A 21,196-nucleotide genomic window follows, 5' to 3' on the forward strand; every position below is an offset into this window, starting at 1 on the left:
TAGGATATTACAGTTCTCCAGGTCCCGTTGATAGGATAGTCTCGAACGGATCTCGTCCAGTTTGTTCTCCAATGACTCACCAATTGAATGCAATGTACAGGTGGATTATTTACTCGCCTCTGTACTTTCATCAGTGTACCCGCACGTTGGCCTCTACATCGTTGTCTCTTTCTCTTCCGATTGTCGGGGATTAGGGCCAGGTCTGGGGTGAGCAGTATGTTCTGTGACACTGACTCTTTGAAGTAGAAATCTTTATCCAAATTGAGGTTAGTGGTTGCTGTTCTGATGTCCAGAAGCTATTTTCAGTCATAGGAAACGAAGTTGGAAACATTATGTACAAAACAAGTTAAGATCAGCACAAAATAACAGAATTGGTCAGGAGCCCGTAAAACAGCTGCAATACATTCCAGCGCCATGTAGATTTACAGTGAACTTCCTCGAAACTGTAGAGCAAACGGGCTCCAATTCCGGCTCAACAACTGAATAAATATAGCTACTGATTGGTTTCTTTAAAAAAAAGTGCATTATGACAACTTGTGTGTATGGGAACAAAACAAAGGGGATTTGATAGCTGGGAGACCATTGATTTCCTTTCCTCTGATGTTCAAATTACACTACGAAATCAATATGAGTAGATAACGCGTAAAGATCTAAGATGCGACACAACAAAGCCACAATGTGTAGTAAATCAAAGATTGTGAGGAAGGTAGGTAGGGCCTAGCTCGTGTTTGCCATGGCAGCATTAACTCAGCAGAGTAGAAGGTGATTGGTTCTCACTCTGCTAGGCACGTGACATGATACTAAAATGTAGGGTTGTATTTGCATAAACACAGTTATATAATAATATGAGTGAGATATCTCACTTTATGAGGATTTGCTCTAGTGGACTCTCTAACTGAAGTACCAATCACAGCTACTCTTGGAGACAGACAGGTTGAGCGGCGAATGAGGTGAGCCCCTCTCCTCTTCATAACATGCCACTCGCCCAGCCTCCCGTTATTTTCATGCATGCCTCTCTTCCTTGAGCTCTTGAGAGCAGGGAAAAGCAGGGAGAGATCTCACTCATATGATCATAGATCATAGTTCCAAACTACATGGTCAAAATTATGTGGATACCCCTTGAAATGAGTGGATTCAGCTATTTCAGCCACACCCGTACTGAAGAGCTCAGTGACTTTCAACGTGGCAACATCATATAATGCCACCTTCCAACAAGTCATTATCAAATTTCTGCCCTGCTAGAGCTGCTCCGGTAAACTGTAAGTGGTGTTATTGTGAAGTGTAAACATCTAGGAGCAACAGCGGCTCAGCCGCGAAGGGGCTCGCTGAAACGAGTTCAAATCGTCTGTCCTGGGTTGCAACACTCCCTACTGAGTTCCAAACTGCCTCTGGAAGCAACGTCAGCACAATAACTGTTTGTCGGGAGCTTCATGAAATGCGTTTCCATGGCCGAGCAGTCACACACAAGCCTAAGATCACCATGTGCAATGCCACGCATCAGCTGGAGTGGTGTAAAGCTCGCCTCCATTGGACTCTGGAGCAGTAGAAACGCATTCTATAATGAATCACGCTTCACCATCTGTCAGTCCGATGGACAAATCTGGGTTTGGCAGTTGCCAGTAGAACGCTATCTGCCCGAATGCATAGTGCCAAGTATAACATTTGGTGGAGGAGGAATAATGGTCTGTGGATGTTTTTCATGGTTCGGACTAGGCCCCTTAGTTCTATTGAAGGGAAATCTTAACGCTACAGCATACATTGACATTCTAGACAATTCTGTGCTTCCAACTTTGTGGCAACAGTTTGGGGAAGGCCCTTTCCTGTTTCAGCATGACAATGCCCCTGTGCAGAGACTGCGAACTGAGGGGTGATATTTTTGGGACTAGTCTGGCTTCAGAGAACATGTCTGCATTATGAGGGAAGTCTACATCCCCATACAGTAAGACATCGAATCTATTTCTTTGAAATACACTACATGACCAAAAGTATGTGGACACCTGTTAATCGAACATATCATTTCAATATCATGTGCATTAATATGGAGGTCGTCCCCCTTTTGTTTCTATAACAGCCTCCACTAGATATTGGAACATTGCTGTGGGGAGTTGCTTCTATTCAGAAACAAGAGCATAACATGCTGACCAAACCGGACGCGTGCGCCATTGCACATGCCTACGTCCGTGTGCACCTTTTTACCTGAAATGCACAAGGTCCACTACTCCGACAATTAATCCACAGATAAAACGGTAAACCAAATTTAGTTTCTCATCATCTCTCCTCCTTCCTTCAGGCTTATTTTTCTTCTTTGGACTTTATATGACGGTTGGCAACCAACTTTACGGTGCATTACTACAACCGACTGGAGTGAAGACCTCAGTTAATCTTTCAATCACCCACGTGGGTATATGCTCCTAAAAACCAATGAGGAGATGGGAGAGGCCGGACTTGCAGTGCGCTGAGCGTTACAAATAGAACCAATTTCAATTTAAGCGCCTGGCCACGCAGACACTCGTTGACGCACGCGAGCAGTGTGGGTGCAATGATCAAATAACATGTATGTGTAAATTTATTTCACATGCGACGCGAGCGGTGTGGTCAGCATGTAAGTCAGGTTGTGCACGGATGTTGGGCGATTAGGCATGGCTCGCAGTCAGTGTTCCAATTCATCCCAAAGGTGTTTGAATGGGGTTAAGGTCAGGGCTCTGTGCAGAAAGTGAAGTTCTTCCACACCGATCTCGACAAACCATTTCTGTTTGGACCTCGCTTCGTGCACGGGGCCTTCCACAAACTGTCGACACAAAGTTGAAGTCACAGAATTGTTTAGAATGCTGTAGCGTTAAGCTGAATTGGCTGACAAGGCTACTCTAGTTGTCATAGTAACGACAGGTATGTGTGCAGTGTTGTAGGCTGATTGGTGGTGGCGCTTGTGCTTCCTATCACTTAGAAGCTATGTACAAGCTAAAGTGACAACAATGCCTGCCATGGATGCTTCCCAGTTGCCTTGAATGTTCAAAATCATAGGGTAAGAACACCTTCAAAGCCTCAAAGGATAACATGGTCCAGCTTTCCAAACGAGTCCTTTAAAAACGGGTCGATTTTGGCTAGCCACAGCTGTCAATTAGCTAGCTAGATAGCTGTTTAGCTTTCTAGCACATTCACTCATTTGTTTGTAAACAATTAAGCCAGTTACCGAACACATGTTCTTGTCAAACTGTCAACAGAGTAGCTAGCAAGCAACAAGATATGCTGAATAACAGTCTAAAACCACTTGAGGGCAAATTCATCAGATTTGAGTCACATGGCCAGGAATCAGATTTGTAGGTGATTTGAAATGTGGTTTAAAATAACTGAACAGCCAAAAATCACATGGAATCAGACTGCAGGAAAAAAACAGATTAGAATCAGATAGGCAAACAAATAGGATTCGAGTCACTTCAAACTTCCAATGTGAACAAGGCTTTGGAGAATCTGCTGGAGTGAATTCGCATAAAGTGAGATATCGAAACGCTATATTTGAAATAGAACCCACCAATAAGGATATCAGCCAAGACAGCAGCACATAATGGGTGGGGATGTGCGGAAAGTGGAAAGTGGCCATTTAGAGTATAGTATAACACTGGGCTACAGTAGTAATAATGATCACAGGTTTCACACCTCAACTCCCTTTTAACTGTACTGTATATAAGAATATGTATATATGAATAGTGTGTAAATAGTATTTTTGTTATCTCTTGGTGTCTTTCCTATATATAATATGTCATTTTTTTATTTGAAATGTTATGTATTATCTTATGTTGTTCTAGTCTTTTACTATTCTGTACTTTGTCATGTATTTGTAGGGTTTATATGGACCCCAGGAAGAGTAGCTGCTGTATGTACAGTAGCTAATGGGGCTCCTAATAAACTAAACTCTCTACGCTAATGCTAAGTGCTAAATTGCCATTTGGGTTGGTTAACTGTTTAATCCCTGCACGCTAGCGTTGATATGCCTGCAAAGCCCACATAATACACTGCAGTTAAAATATCTCGCCTGTTTGGAGTATATGGACACTTGGGTCGACAGGTGCAGTATTGAAGGTGGTAACGGTGTAAATCTGAGGTAAACTATGTCTAAATTTGCCAATCCAGTGGGCTCTGTTTTATTTTATTTTCAACAGATTGAAGTATGCGTGTGTGTACGGGCTTTAAAATCTATCTATCTGTGTGGTGCAGTAAAATAATCCCTTTGCATTCGTCATTAATAATGCTTTTCATAATTTCAGAGCTCATTATATGACGCAATTAAAATGATTTGATACGTTATATTTGAAAGCATACGAAGCGTGAACCCATCATGGGCACTGCTTTTTAAAGGCCCGGGAATTAAGGTTGTGGTGTGATAGTGGAGTTCTGTAATGACAAAGTCCTGTTTCCCTTTCAAATGGAGAGTGTGAGAAGGTTAAAAGGAAGTTTTGCTTTCTTGCAAAACTGATGGATTAAGTGCATGCAAAATTCGTTGACTACAAGCTGTTGTGTTGTCTGCTTAAGCGGCTTTTAGAGAGCCACAAAATATGAATTTCAAGACTATCAAAGCTGGCTAGTTTTGTGACTGTTTCTCTGATGTTTCCCTTTCAAAGGGATCTAACAGAACAATGGCGTCGAAGTCTGAATCCTGCATCCCAATTATATTGTGCTTCTTTCAATGCAAATCCTTACTGATTACTAGTGTTCAATTATACTCTCATTTCCCAGTTGAACAACATAGTTTCACCTTGCAGTCAACCACAAATGTAAATCCTCTTGGTTGGAATGAATGAAAACAAAACAAGAGAGCATGGTTATTGACTTAGTCGGTTTACCTTCTGGACTGTGAAGGTGCGAATGACGTACTCGGCCAGTGGCTCTGTCTCGATCAGTGTCACCTTGATATCTCCGTACACATCAGTCTCGTCAGGCCAGTACCTCACGCACTTCACCTGGGAAGAGAAACATACATGGTCAAATCCTTGTCTCTTAAAGAGGCTGTATGGGACTTTTGACCCTAGAGTGCAAAAGTCAGACAAAAGTGCTCCTGAAATGGACAGAAAAAATATTACACAGGACCAATCATTTCATTCTATTTCAGTGGTTGATAGTATATTCATAATATACAAAGAGGCCTAATTGAATGGCATTGAAAACAAAGAAAAGTCATTTGTTGTTGATTTATTGTGAACATGACATTTGTTGTGAACTATTTGTTGTTGTGAACAGCAATGGTATGAGGTGTAGGGAAGGGGAATATGAGCTATGATTGACACACCCTAACCTATTAAACAAACAAGTGTTTTTCGAGCAGTGGGGAAAGAGACGGGCACAGAAATCCATTCAGTATGAGAACCGTTGATGGTTCTGCAATAACGTCGCACGTTCTTAGCCACTTGGCAGTGTCCCCAGAGTAGTACTCCTCTAACACCTTTCAAATCCGCTTTGATGAACTCACCCTGCCCACTTCCACCAGGTTCGTAACCATGACGATACTGCCAGAATTCTCTTGCCAGATCATCCTCCAGAAATCTCTCACCGTCTCCTGCATGGGGCCTGGAAGCAGTGGTGTAAAGTAATTAAGTAAAAATACTTTAAAGTACTACTTAAGTCGTTTTGGGGGTATCTGTACTTTACTATTTATATTTTTGACTACTTTTACTTTTACTTCACTCCTAATGAAAATAATGTACTTTTTACTCCATACATTTTCCCAGACACCAGAAAAGTACTCATTACATGTTGAATGCCTAGCAGGACAGGAAAAGGATCCAATTCATGCACTTATCAAGAGAACACGTGGTCATCTCAACTTCCTCTGATCAGGTAGACTCACTAAACACAAATCTATCTTTTGTAAATGAGTGTTGGAGTGTGCCCCTGGCTATCCGTAAATAAAATAATACAAAATAAAATGGTGCCGTCTGCTTTGCTTAAACATAAGGAAATTAAAATGATTTATACTTTTACTTGTATACTTAAGTATATTTACAACCAAATACTTTTAGACTTTTACTCAAGTAGTATTTTACTGGGTGTCTTTTACTTTTACTTGAGTAATTTCCTATTAAGGTATCATACTTTTACTCAAGTATGACAATTGGGTACTTTTTCCACCACTGCCTGGAAGGAGAAAAGAAAGCAAGGATAATATCAAGAAGTATTGGACAGAGATGATCGTAACAGGAACCAGGAAGTACACGTAGGAGCCAAGTGTTCGAATTGTGTCATTATGGCTGCATTCAAAATGGTACCCTATGCCTGAGAATGGCACCTTCTATCCCCATAAAGTGCACTACCATTGACTAGAGCTTTCTATTGGCTTCCCAATGCAGTTATACTTTCTGAAGAATCTTGAGATGCATGGCATCACCGTCTCATCCTTCATTATCTGATCCCAGAAGGAGAGCAACTTATCCACTGCACAACCATGCCCACGATCCATTTAAGATAAGCCCCGATTTGTTATGGGACTAAAGGAATGGTGTCTTAAATGTGTTATTGGCTTTAACTGTGTGTTTTTTTTAGGGCGTCCAAGTAATTACCTCCCTTACGTCTGGGAACACTTTTCCAGCTGTCTACTGTCTTTACAGACCTCCCCTCCATCCAATGTAATTACCTTGTGTGGCGATGTAATGTCTTGGTCTATGATACCCCTGTGAGAAAGAGAAGAGAAAAAAGAAAACCCTGAGGTGTACTGTAACAGCGCAAGGTCCTTTTTAAATCAGATCAAATCCGAGCCTCTTCATTTTCCCTATCCGCGAAAATAATAGGCAATTCTGTCATATTGTTCCATCGAGACAAATTGCCTTGTTCAAATGAATTTATCAATTTCATTTCATTAATACGACATTGTCATTTAACCATATCAAGTGCGAACGTGCGTGAAAAAAACAAACACTTTCAAATTCATTACTATTGCAACCACTGTTAGATAAATTAACAATCAACACAGTTGAGGCTCCTAGGGCTAGAGCCAGGTATACCAGTCAATTTTACCAGCGGATCCTGGCACAATCGACCCAGTCATTGTTTTATTAGAGGAAACGGGGCTTGATGACATGATTATAGATACAGCTGTAATGCCGACTTGTACTGATGCCGTTTCTCGAAGTGCAGGGAATTCACAGCCCCCTAAGCATAATAGAGACAATCATATGGACATTGTCATTATCGTCATACATGCTCAGAAGCTCTGTGTTTGCAGCAGATAATAATATGTCAACTAAGGTACTGCATCTCAGTGCTAGAGGCGTCACTACAGACCCTGGTTCAATTCCAGACTGCATCACAACCGGCTGTGATTGGGAGTCCCATAGGGCGGCGCACAATTGGCCCAGCGTCGTCCGGGTTAGGTTTTAGCCGTCATTGTCAATAAGAATTTGTTCTTAACTGAATTGCCTAGATAAATAAAGGCTAAATAAAAAATAAAATAGAGGCACATAGCAGCATGATCTACTTCAGTACCCATTATGCTCTGTGCAATATTTGATTGTATCTTAGTAAAGATCTGGAGTGAAAATAAGACGTTATGATAAAAAGTAGCAGTCCATTCCCTTGACGTCTCCGCGGCCTCATACTTACGTCGATGTAGTTGGCATTCATGTAGTCCGAGTGGGGGTCTCCATCTAGCAGTTGCAGTCTGACACGAGTGTGGTCATCTGTGGGGTCAAATATTCACAAAGAGCAAGCCTAAAGTTACATTTACCCATTTAAGGTTCACACAACAACACCCGAACACCATGTCTGAGGACTACGCCTGTGCTCCAAATGGCACCCTATACCTTACTTCCTTACATAGTGCACTATTGTTGACCAGAGCTCTATGGGCCCTGGTCAAAAGTAGTGCACTAAATAGTGAAAAGGGTGCCATTTAGTACACAGCTGCTACTACCACAGATGATATGCAAAACACACCCTAGGGAGAGAGACTGATTTGTAGTATTTTAACGGCAAAATACCCATTTGTAGGCGCCGTATAAGCATCAGTCACTCTGTGTCGTATATTAAACCCATGGTACCGATTACAGAGACATGTTTCTTCCTCTTTGTCAGCGAAACGATTTCCATCTCGAAACTGCCAAAAGCGCCCCTAGGTCCTTACACAGAGAACATGACTAATCTCACTGCATGATTGAATTAGTTACTTCAACCGCAAAATCTACCTCTCTCTCCACAAACACGTTTGACCCATATATAGACCCATATTACTGTAATTTTGACATGTACAATCTTCAGTGTGACTCCACAGGGCTTCCTCTTGGCAATGAAGTGAGTGATGGTGATGGCAGTGGTGGCGGGGCCTGTTAGAGGAGGAGGAAAGGACCTGATGATGATGGGAGGATGGGTAACACACTGCTTTCGTCTCACTTTGATCAGTGTGAAATGCAAATGTTCTGGCACCACAGCATGTCTCATGACTGATTTGATGCTCCTGGTTGAAAGGCCCAGCAGCCAGCCAGCAAGGACGAGGATAGATTCATATCTGCACTTATCATAGATATTGGCCTATAATCCGGGGTTATCTTTTTTCTGATCTCCCTTTACTGGGCAACGATGGTTAAAAACCAACATTCCGTTGGTCGGGCGAGCGACTCTCCTCTCCTCTTTCCCCTTTCTACCTCTCCTCTCACATAGCCCCCTTAAGCCAGGAGACCATCTGCATGCATCCCGCCCTCCTCCCTTCCACAGATGCATGGCATGCAGAGAGACAGAGGTAACTTAACAAGACTGTGTCAGCTGTCACAACAAAAGCCCGCCTAAGGGGGGCCTCTCCTCAATCCATGCCCAGAGTGGTGCGTATAATTGGGCAAGGACTGGAGGCTCCGGTGTGGATTCTGGCTGGGGATGGGACTGGCCAGGGTAACACTTTATTTGGATAGTCCATCTGTAGTAAGGTTGAATCCCGGAAACGGGTTACCGAGATTTACCGAGATTTACCCCCCAAACCCCCCAAACCCACTTTTCCAGGGATAAATAACTGTGAGAAACCGGTAAATTATGATACATTATTTATATCAACAGTATGACATGAAATGGAACTGTTAAATTATATGTGATAACGAAATCTGGCTTCTCTATGGCCTGCTCTCTGCTATCTGCATGATCAATCATCAACGCTCAGGGTAGGGAGCACAGTTCACAACGCATCGCATAATAGTAACTTTTTTTCTTGTGACTGGTAGGCCTACATTTTCATCAGTATAATCTATTCTCCAGGAATATAATTTACGCATCTCCATCTGGCTTTCAGGGGTCACCTTATTTGTTAATTATTGAAGCAGCAGAGTTTTAAAGGAGCCTATCACTTGAATATCAATGCTTTAAAATCAGTCCATACGTGAGCGTTCTCTCGCAATCTTTCTCTCTCCATCAATTGCATTCAAATTGCATCCAAAATAGATAATCCTGTTAAAGATAGATTTTTAGATATGTTGGCAAATTTATTGAACATTAAAGACAGAAATATCTAAATGACATAAGTATGCACACCCCTGAGTCAATACATGTTAGAATTACCTTTAGCAGCGATTACAGCTGTGGGTCCTTCTGGGTAAGCCTCTAAGAGCTTTGCACACCTCGATTGTACATTATTTGTCCATTATTCTTTAAATAATTCTTCAAGCCTTGTCAAATTGGTTGTTGATCATTGCTAGACAACTATTTTCAAGTCTTGCTATAGATTTCAAGCAGATTAAGTCAAAATTGTAACTCGGCCTCTCAGGAACATTCAGTGTCGTCTAACTCCAGTGTAGATCTGTCCTTGTGTTTTAGGTTAATTCATCTCCCAGTGTCTGGTGGAAAGCAGACTAAACATGGTCTTCCTCTAGGATTTTGCTTGTGTTTAGCTCTAATCTGTTTATTTTTTATTTTGAAAAACACCTCACTCCTTAACGATTACACGCATACCCATAACATATTGCAGCCACCACTATGATTGAAAATATGGAGAGTGGTACTCAGTAATGTGATGTATTGGATTTGCCACAAACTTAACACTTTGCATTCAGGACAAAAAGTGAATTGCTTTGCCACATTTTTTTGCAGTATTACTTTAGTGCCTTGTTGCAAACAGGATGCATGTTTTAGAATAATTTTTATTCTGTACAAGCTTACTTCTTTTCACTCAGTCAATTAAGTTAGTATTGTAGAGTAACTACAATGTTGTTGATGCATCCTCAGTTCTCTCTCCTAACACATCCAATAACTCTAACTATTTTAACGTCGCCATTGGTCTCATGCTGAAATCCCTGAGCGGTTTCCTTCCTCTCCTGCAACTGAGTTAGGAAGGACGCCTGTATCTTTGTAGTGACTGGGTGTATTGATACACCATCCAAAGTGTAATTAAGAACTTCACCATGCTCAAAGGCATATTCAATGTCTGCTTTTCTTTTTTTACCAATCTACCAATAGGTGCCCTTCTTTGCGAGGCGTTGTAAAACCTCCCTTATCTTTTGAGTTGAATCTGTGTTTGAAATTCACTGCTCGACTGAGGGACCTTACAGCTAATTGTATATTTGGGGTTCAGATATGATGTAGTCATTCAAAAATCATGTTGAACTCTATTATTGCACACAGAGTGTGTCGATCCAAGTAATTATGTGACTTAAGATATTTGTTACTGCTGAATTTATTTAGGCTTGCCATAACAAAGGGGTTGAATACTTATTGACTCAAGACTCATTTCATTTTCATTCTTTATTAATTTGTAAAAATTTATAATAATTCCACTTTCAAAATTATGGGGTATTGTGTGTAGGCAAGAGACAAAAGATCTCCATTGAATCCATTAGAAATGCAGGCTATAACACAATAAAATGTGGAAAAAGTCTAGGGGTGTGAATACTTTCTGAAGGCACTGTATATTTAGCTAATGAATTATGCATAAGCATTTAACTTATAGCCTCTGTCTTTTGCGCAATATACACCTGCGCTCCGTTGGCCTCGCCTCAATAAAACGCTCCTTAGCACTTGGAGTCCCAGGAAAAACTAGACTGGAATAGCTTGCTGGAATTATCATTTTTTTGCATTTCTTATAACAATAGATTTTTCGAAGAGAGATGCAAGCTCTTGTTTTCTGAATGTTAAATACAGCAGCCCAATTGAACTCACTGGGAGTGTCAATACAGAGAGAATGCGCGATGGCGGCAGGCTATGGCGGGTTTTTTAATCAGACTATCACCCATAACCACTCAATCTTCGTGAAGAGACGTGAAAGCCGTCTACATCTTATTCTACTGCTATATCATTCAAGCATGCCATTAAAATGACGAAGATCAAGGACAACAACACTTATTTCATATAACTGTAAAAAGCAAGGAAGGAATTAAGCAACAATAGAGAGAGAAAGAGATTGGCTAATGCGCATGTCGCACAACATTAGGGGGAAATTATGAAAGGTAGCCTATATATGCATCAGCCTACTAAATATAAAACATTTAAATAGGCCCTGTTATATTTCAAAATTAAAATCACATTTACTCGCCTATAACTGTAACTTTGTAGGACACATTTCCTGGACTAGTGTCCCATGTTCTCTCCCAGCTTCCTGGTTTGAATGAGGTCCGTAATTCCAGTCATTATAATACAGTATAATATAATAAAGTACAGTAATACAGTCTCACTCAAAAATATTAGCTTACTGGAGCTTTGAATTGATTTACCCAAGAGAGCATAACTACACCTAAGGGTTTTTATATTTTTCTGTCATGTGTCATATGCGGTAGCATATACAGTATATTATATATGCTGTATTGGATAACGGCACAATCATTTGGGCTTTAATGTATGGCTCATCAGGCTCAGGTGGCATCGGGTTTGAATTGTCATGCCGATAGAACACTCATATGCCTTTAGCACCATACGCCTCAAGCACACTCCCAATAAAGCCCATTCCTCATGCAGAGGGGTCCTGAACTCATTACTGATTCATGCAACCGACTCCTCGGCTGGACTATTGATTCTCTTTTGAGGCTCAGTCGTCTTTTTTACTGTTTCTTGTAAAAGTTTGGTGCAAGGGCTTGTTTACTTTGGACTTGAGCAGTTTAGTCTTGAGTGGAAGGCATTTCTGATTTTGTAAACTACATTTGTATTGTCTTTGTTAAACTCTATTCAAATCCAGACATATTTTTCTGCTTTATACGCTTTAGAATGACACTTCCAGTTTTGGCGGGAAATACCGGGTTACCCTGGAGAAAAGTGATTTATTCTCGGGATGGAACATTTGCAAAACACCTGGAAAATATTCAACCCTAATCTGTTGATGATCTACAGACTATTTACAGACTATAAATAAAATGTAAACTAGCTATCCCTAACCCTAACCCTAGTCCTAACTCTAACCTTGACCCGTATTCTAAACCTAACCGTAACCGTAGCAAACAGTTGCTTATCAACATATAGTTTGTTGATAGTTTGACCATCTGTAAGAGCATTTTACCTGTGGTAAAATATTCCTCATCTCCTCTATCAGGATTACTGAGTCTTTCATTCTAGCCCTGACGCACCCGAGCCAGGATCCTGGATGACGGCTGGCAGGGGGTTGTGTGAAGGAGGCCGGACGTTCTTGGCGCCACAGAGTACCCCGCTCACACAAGGTTTCCCTGTACAAGCCTCCAGGCTATAACACTCATATGCCTTGAGCACCATACGCCTCAAGCACACTCCCAATAAAGCCCATTCCTCATACAGAGGGGTCCTGAACTCATTACTGATTCATGCTACCGACTCCTCGGCTGGACTATTGATTCTCTGTTGCTGCTCTGTCGTCTTTTTTAAAAACTATTTCTTGTAAAAGTTTGTTGCAGGGGCTTGTTTACTTTGGACTTTTCAAGAACTGGAATTCTGGGGAGCAGCTTGGTCCATATGAACTCGAGTAGAAGGCACATTTGATTGTGTATACTACATTTCTATTGTCTTTGTCTGCTGTCTATAAAAGTCTGTCTCTGAGACCTACAGAATATCATAATCACCATTTCACATTCTAAATCGGGCAAAAGTTAACATTGTGCAATTCTACACATTTTGCCATGGGACATAGAGAAAATGTTGCATTTTACTGGCATGGGCTAATTGGGTGACTATCAGTGACTGACTTAACAAGAAAAAAACTGCTGATGCACAAACAAATTGATCCAAGCTGCTGTCCATGCCTGGTCTAGGACTATAGTGAAAAGGTAGGCATGTTTAAAAACACAGCAGCGTCAAAATGAATTGCTGATTGAGGGGACCTGGCTTCTCTGTGTAACGCGTGATATGTCACAGCTCCATTAATCACTAAAGCCTATGTTGTCGCCAGAGAGTTTATACATTGCCACTAAACTGTCAATGTGGCTGAACGCATTATGGACTTTAATAGCCTGTTAAAGTCAGCCCTCCTGGAGGTTCTGCTGTCAAACAGGCAGAATGCTGTTTCCAAGCTGATTGTCCCGCAAAGCATGCTGGTAGTCGACTGATCCAATTTAATCCTGTTCAGCAGCTCAGAGATTAGACTCTGCCTCGAGGTGTACCTGAGAGATGCTGAGGGTTTCATCAACAACGCAAACTGTTTACTTTGACCCTGTTCAACGAGAAGCCCATGTTTGGCCAAGTGTCATCCAGATCAGGAGTGGTTAACAGTGGAGGAAGAATATATAGCAAGTAGAGGAGAAGGGAGGTGTTTGCCCAACAGGGAATATTGAAATGTACTGTTAAAATATACTGTAGGTTATATCAGACTATTTTGTAAACTAGACAGTCTAAGGATCAGTGGGTTCCTTTAAATAAATACAAACAACTCTAGTAGTTGTCAATCACACATTGTAGCTATTAGCACAAAACCACGACATCACCGGATTCCTGCCGTAAGCTCCGGACCTTTGCCTCGGATCATAGCAGCTTGCTAACTGCTACCGAGTGGCTATAGTGGCTAACGTCCTTGTCCAAAAGCTAGCACCAATTAACCTCGAGCCAGGCGTATCTCCCGGCTAGCAAACAAAATTACTCCAGCTACAATACCTCTTTTGCCAATTGGCCTGAACCCTTTGTCGACATGGAGCCGAGCCGATCCATCACGACTGGTCTGCCGACGTAATTCCGTCCGATGTGCCCTCAACCGGCCTTTGTTGGACGTCAGTGAAGACGCTTCTGCTAGCCCCGGCCTGCTAACTTTAGGAACGCCGTGTCCCCCGCTCGCCTAGCGTCGTAACGACTACCTAACGGCTTCCCTGTTTCATCTTTTGCTGTTCACTGGACCCTGTGATCACCTAGCTGGACTGTTCATTAATCACGGTACTCCATTTTTGTTTATTTTGTTTATCTGTCGGCCCCACCCTCGAACTCAGGCCCTGTGTGTAGTTAACTGACCCTCTCTACCCATTCATTGCCATTTTACCTGTTGTTGTTGTCTTAGCTGATTAGCTGTTGTTGTCTTTCCCGTTGTTGTCTTAGCTAGCTCTCCAAATCAACACCTGTGATTGCTTTATGACTCGCTTTATGTCTCTCTCTAATGCCAATATGCCTTGTATACTTTTGTTTAGGGTAGTTATCATTGTTTTATTTTACTGCGGAGCACCTAGCTCCACTCAACATGCCTCAGCTATATTTTTTTGTCCCACCTCCCACACATGCGATAACCTCACCTAGCATAACTAGTGCCTCCAGAGATGCAACCTCTCTTATCGTCACTCAATGCCTGGGTTTACCTCCACTGTACCCACACCCCACCATACCCCTGTCTGTACATTATGTCCTGAATCTATTCTACCACGCCCAGGAATCTGCTCCTTTAATTACCTGCCTCCAACGCACTAGACAACCAGTTTTGATAGCCTTTAGCTGTACCCTCATCCTACTCTTCCTCTGTTCCTCGGGTGATGTAGAAGTTAACCCAGGCCCTGTGTGTCACCAGGCGCTCTCATTTGTTGACTTCTGTAACCGTAAAAGCCTTGGTTTCATGCATGTTAACATCAGAAGCCTCCTCCCTAAGTTTATTTTACTCACTGCTTTAGAACAAACCACCAACCCTAATGTCCTTGCCTTGTCTGAATTGTGGCTTAGGAAGGCCACCAAAAATTCTGAGATTTCCATCCCCAACTACAACATTTTCCATCAAGATAGAACTGCCAAAGGGGGAGGAGTTGCAATCTACTGCAGAGATAGCCTGCAATGTTCTGTCATACTTTCCAGGTCCATGCCCAAACAGTTCGAGCTTCTAATTTTAAAAATTAATCTCTCCAGAAATAAGTCTCTCACTGTTGCCGCCTGTTAAACACTCCCCTCAGCTCCCAGCTGTGCCCTGGACACCATATGTGAATTGATTGCCACCTATCTATCTTCTGAGTTCGTTCTGTTAGGTGACCTAAACTGGGATATGCTTAACACCCCGGCCGTCCTACAATCTAAGCTAGATGCCCCCAATATCACACAAATTATCAAGGAACCCACCAGGTACAACCCTAAATCTGTAAACATGGGCATCATCATAGATATTATCCTGACCAACTTGCCCTCCAAATACACCTCTGCTGTTTTCAATCAGGATCTCAGCGATCACTGCTTCATTGCCTGCAATGGTGGTCATACGACCACCCCTCATCACCGTCAAACACTCCTTAAAACTCTTCTGCGAGCAGGCCTTTGCAATCGACCTGGCCCAGGTATCCTGGAAGGATATTGACCTAATCCCGTCAGTAGAGGACGCCTGGTTGTTCTTTAAAAGTAATTTCCTCACCATATTAAATAAGCATGCCCCTTTCAAAAAATGTAGAACTAAGAACAGATATAGCACTTGGTTCACTCCAGACCTGACTGCGCTTAACTAGCACAAACACATCCTGTGGCGTACTACACTAGCATCTAATAGTCTAATAGTAATATGCAACTTTTCAGGGAAGTCAGGAACCAATACACACAGTCAGTTTGAAAAAGCTAGCCTTTGCTTTCCTAACAGAAATTTGCATCCTGTAGCTCTAACTCCCAAAGGTTCTGAGACACTGTAAAGTCCATGGGGAAAAAGAGCACCTCCTCCCAGCTGCCCACTGCACTGAGGCTAGGAAACACTGTCACCACCAATAAATCCACAATAATCGAGAATTTCAATAAGCATTTATCTACGGCTGGACATGCTTTCCTCCTGGCTACCCCAACCCCGGCCAACAGCTCCGCATCCCCCGCAGCGACTTGCCTCCCCAGCTTCTCCTTCACCCAAATCCAGATAGCAGATGTTCTGAAAGAGCTGCAAAACGGGGACCCGTACAAATCAGCTGGGCTAGACAATCTGGACCCACTCTTTCTAAAATTATCTTCCGCCATTGTTGCATCCCCTATTACTAGTCTGTTCAACCTCTCTTTCGTATTGTCCGAGATTCCTAAAGATTGGAACGCTGCCGCGGTCATCCTCCTCTTCATAGGGGGTGACACTCTAAACCCAAACTGTTACAGACCTATATACATCTGGCCTGTTGTCCGGACCTCTGGCAGTCGCTGTGTTGTTACCACAGGGTTCAATTCTCAATTCAGTTCTATTTTTGTCAGACCAGAGGACATTTCTCCAAAAAGTAAGATTTTTGTAACCATGTGCAGTTGCAAACCGTAGTCTGGCTTTTTTATGGCGGTTTTGGAGCAGTGGCATCTTCCTTGCTGAGCGGCCTTTCAGGTTATGTCGATATAGGACTCGTTTTACTGTGGATATAGATACTTTTGTACCTATTTCCTCCAGCATCTTCACAAGGTCATTTGCTGTTGTTCTGGGATTGATTTGCACTTTTTGCACCAAAGTACGTTCATCTCTAGGAGACAGAACGCGTCTCCTTCCTGAGCGGTATGACGGCTGTGTGGTTCCATGGTGTTTATACTTGCATACTATTGTTTGTACAGATGGATGTGGTACCTTCAGGCATTTGGAAATTGCTCCCAAGGATGAACCAGACTTGTGGAGGTCTACAAGGTCTTTCTGATGTCTTGGCTGATTTCTATTGATTTTCCCATTATGTCAAGCAAAGAGGCACTGAGTTTGAAGATAGTCCTTGAAATACATCCACAGGTTCACCTCCAATTGACTCAAATGATGTCAATTAGCCTATCAGAAGCTTCTAAAGCCATGACACCATTTTCTGGTATTTTCCAAGCTGTTTAAAGGCACAGTCAGCTTAGTGTATGTTAAACCTCTGACCCACTGGAATTGTGATACAGTGAATTATAAGTGAAATAATCTGTCTGTAAAGAACTGTTGGAAAAATGACTTGTGTCATGCACAAAGTAGACGTCCTAACCGACTTGCCAAAATTATAATTTGTTAACAAGAAATTTGTGGAGTGGTTGAAAAACGAGTTTTAATGCATCCAACCTAAGTGTATGTAAACTTCCGACTTCAACGATATCTCACTAGTCATCCCCAAACCCAACACCTCCTTTGGCCTCCTTTCCTTTCAGTTCTCTGCTGCCAATGACTGGAACCAATTGCAAAAATTGCTGTACTTGGAGACTTATTTCCCCCTCACTAACTTTAAGCATCAGCTATCTGAGCAGCTTACTGATCGCTGCAGCTGTACACAGCCGATCTGTAAATAGCCCATCCAACTACCTACCTCATCCGCATATTGTTTTTATTTACTTTTTTTTCTCTTTTGCACACCAGTATTTCTTCTTGCACATCATCATCTGCACATCTATTTTTCCAGTGTTTATTCGCTAAATTGTAATTACTTTGCTACTATTGGCCTATTTATTGCCTTACCTCCTTACTCCATTTGCACACACTGTATATAGATTTTTTGTTATGTGTTATTGACTATTCATTTGTTTATTCCATGTGTAACTCTGTGTTGTTGTTTTTTGTTGCACTGCTTTGCTTTATCTTGGCCAGGTCGCAGTTGTAAATGAGAACTTGTTCTCAACTGGCCTACCTGGTTAAATAAAGGTGAAATAGAAATAAAAATAAACATTAAAATAAACATTAAAATAAACATAAATTACAAGCTATTAATCATAATATCTCGTAATTATACCCCAGTTACATCATACAGTTGTTAATACCAAGCGTTTAATAACGTCACTCAATTGGGTCCTATTTAATGTATGCTATGGATATTTTATCAATGCTTCTTATTAAGTTGTATTATTATTTATTTTTTTACATTGATGCCAGGTGCAAAAAAAGCCCCCAATAAACATTGGGGAAGTGAGTCAAGGGAATTCTAATCGTCAGAAATCCTCTGATGTATTGACCGAATACTAAGGCAACGACTTCAAGGCAACCTCTGAAGATACCTCAATGTTACGTGCCGGGAATGAATGCCAGTTATGTGAGTGACTTTCAAAGAGCCTAACGCTTTGACAGACGTGCACACACACATGAAGCCCAACTTGAAGGGAATCGACTATCGGCGAGCCGTCAGAGTGTCGGATACATCTGTGTTCTTTTTAATGGAAATTAACAACTGGGACACTTATTATTCAGGGAGCACTTCTTTGCACGGTACCTTCTGACGGTGTTACACATGATCCAAAACACACTCTAGTGAGTGACAGTTTGTGTAATAAAATGCTCTACAATCATATACCTCAGTTGAGGTTGTGTTGTCGACCCAGTCAAAAGTTCCAAGATGGCGTAGCAGTCGGACGTGTGTTTGTATTGTCCTGTATTGTCCTGTAGCGTGTAAATAGTAAATAGTAAATAGTCTTCGTATTTTTCGTATACATTTCGTATATATTTTAATTTCACTTTCCATCTAGGAACTGAATATACATTCCTACATTCCGCCTCACCCAATGTGGTACGGACCTGCTATTTTTTTTTTATACTTTAGAACCGTAACCCCAAGCTGAAGCTAGCCAGATAACTAGCTACTAGCTAGTAGTCAGTTAGCCACTGCTGCGGTCTTCACCCTCAACTCGGACACAGCCAGCTTCAATACCGGGCCAATACATACCAGTCTGCAAGCGCGATATCAACCGAGAGCATATAGGACTGCTTTTTCTCTACCACATCACCGGATTCCTGACGCAAGCTCTGGACAATTACACCGTATCATCACAGCTAGCTAGCTGCAACCGAGTGGCTACTACTGGCTAACACCTCTGTCCCGAAGCAAGCACCAGTTAGCCTTGAGCTAGCCTCGAGCTAGGCCCATCTGCCGGCTAGCTGCAAGCGCGATATCAACCCAGAGCATATAGGACGGCTTTCTCTCTACCACATCACCGGATTCCTGACGCAAGCTCTGGACAATTACACCGTATCATCACAGCTAGCTAGCTGCAACCGAGTGGCTACTACTGGCTAACACCACTGTCCCGAAGCAAGCACCAGTTAGCCTTGAGCTAGCCTCGAGCTAGGCCCATCTGCCGGCTAGCTGAAGAGCTAGCGCTAGCGCCACTGCGCCAGACCCCCTCCGTCTGAGCAGACCACCCCCCGGGCTACTAACTTTATACGCCGCGTGCTAGCTTAGTGGAGGCCTCCTCTGCTCCATCTACGGCTGCCCCCTGGACACTATGATCACTTGGCTACATAGCTGATGCATGCTTGACTGTCCATTAATTCACGGTACTCCATTCTGTTTATTTGTGCTTTACCTGTCGGCTCTGTACTTTAACTCAGGATCTGTGTGTAGTTAATCCGACCCTCTCTGCCTAGTCGTCGCCATTTTTACCTGTTGTTGCTGTGTTAGACTAACACCCTGTTATTGCTGCTGTTATCTTACCTGTTGTTTTAGCTAGCTCTCCCAATCAAGACCTGCAATCACTTTATGCCTTATTGTATGTCTCTCTCAAATATCAATATGCCTTGCATACTGTTGTTCAGGCTAGTTTTCATTATCATTGTTTTGGTTTGCAATGGACCCTGTAGTTCCACTCTCCGTACCTCTGATACCCCCTTTGTCCCACCCCCCACACATGCGGTGACCTCACCCATTGAGACCAGCATGTCCAGAGATACAACCTCTCTTATCATCACCCAGTGCCTGGGCTTGCCTCCGCTGTACCCGCGCCCCTCCATACCCCTGTCTGCACATTATGCCCAGAATCTATTCTACCACGCCCATAAATCTGCTCCTTTTATTCTTTGTCCCCAACGCTCTAGGCGACCAGTTTTGATAGCCTTTAGCCGCACCCTCATCCTACTACTCCTCTGTTCCTCGGGTGATGTGGAGGTAAACCCAGGCCCTGCATGTCCCCAGTCACCCTCATTTGTTGACTTCTGCGATCGAAAAAGCCTTGGCCTCATGCATGTCAACATCAGAAGCCTCCTCCCTAAGTTTGCCTTACTCACCGCTTTAGCACACTCTGCCAATCCTGATGTCCTTGCCGTGTCCGAATCCTGGCTTAGGAAGGCCACCAAAAATTCTGAGATTTCCATACCCAACTATAACACTTTCCGTCAAGATAGAACTGCCAAAGGGGGAGGAGTTGCAATCTACTGCAGAGATAGCCTGCAAAGTTCTGTCATACTTTCCAGGTCTATGCCCAAACAGTTCGAACTTCTAATTTTAAAAATTAATCTCTCCAGAAATAAGTCTCTCACTGTTGCCGCCTGCTACCGACCCCCCTCAGCTCCCAGCTGTGCCCTGGACACCATCTGTGAATTGATCGCTCCCCATCTAGCTTCAGAGTTTGTTCTGTTAGGTGACCTAAACTGGGATATGCTTAACACCCCGGCAGTCCTACAATCCAAGCTTGATGCCCTCAATCTCACACAAATCATCAAGGAACCCACCAGGTACAACCCTAAATCCGTAAACATGGGCACCCTAATAGACATTATCCTGACCAACCTGCCCTCCAAATACACCTCTGCTGTCTTCAATCAAGATCTCAGCGATCACTGCCTCATTGCCTGTATCCGCCACGGGTCCGCGGTCAAACGACCACCCCTCATCACTGTCAAACGCTCCCTAAAACACTTCAGCGAGCAGGCCTTTCTAATCGACCTGGCCCGGGTACCCTGGAAGGATATTGACCTCATCCCGTCAGTTGAGGATGCCTGGTCATTCTTTAAATGTTACTTCCTCACCATATTAGACAAGCATGCTCCGTTCAAAAAATGCAGAACCAAAAACAGATATAGCCCTTGGTTCACTCCAGACCTGACTGCCCTCGACCAGCACAAAAACATCCTGTGGCGAACTGCAATAGCATCGAAGAGCCCCCGCGATATGCAACTGTTCAGGGAAGTCAGGAACCAATACACGCAGTCAGTCAGGAAAGCAAAGGCCAGCTT

The 21,196-nt window shown here is 42.7% G+C and overlaps 1 protein-coding gene across 17 annotated transcripts in view; it reads right to left on the reverse strand.

The window, feature by feature from the left end:
- Window positions 1-21,196, reverse strand: part of LOC129814814 (receptor-type tyrosine-protein phosphatase T) — a 561,458-nt gene that overhangs the window by 45,913 nt on the left and 494,349 nt on the right. For 11 of the 17 annotated variants that reach the window (XM_055867855.1, XM_055867868.1, XM_055867867.1 and 8 more), the window contains 4 exons: window positions 7,588-7,673; window positions 6,623-6,659; window positions 5,462-5,559; window positions 4,839-4,955 (listed from right to left, as the gene is read on the reverse strand). In XM_055867855.1, coding sequence (XP_055723830.1) covers window positions 4,839-4,955; window positions 5,462-5,559; window positions 6,623-6,659; window positions 7,588-7,673 — 338 coding nt within the window. The remainder of the gene's footprint in view (window positions 1-4,838; window positions 4,956-5,461; window positions 5,560-6,622; window positions 6,660-7,587; window positions 7,674-21,196) is intronic. The other 6 variants (XM_055867871.1, XM_055867858.1, XM_055867857.1 and 3 more) reach the window with 1 other exon arrangement.

The sequence above is a fragment of the Salvelinus fontinalis genome, chromosome 18 (assembly GCF_029448725.1).
Source record: "Salvelinus fontinalis isolate EN_2023a chromosome 18, ASM2944872v1, whole genome shotgun sequence".
Classification (NCBI taxonomy): Eukaryota; Metazoa; Chordata; class Actinopteri; order Salmoniformes; family Salmonidae; genus Salvelinus; species Salvelinus fontinalis.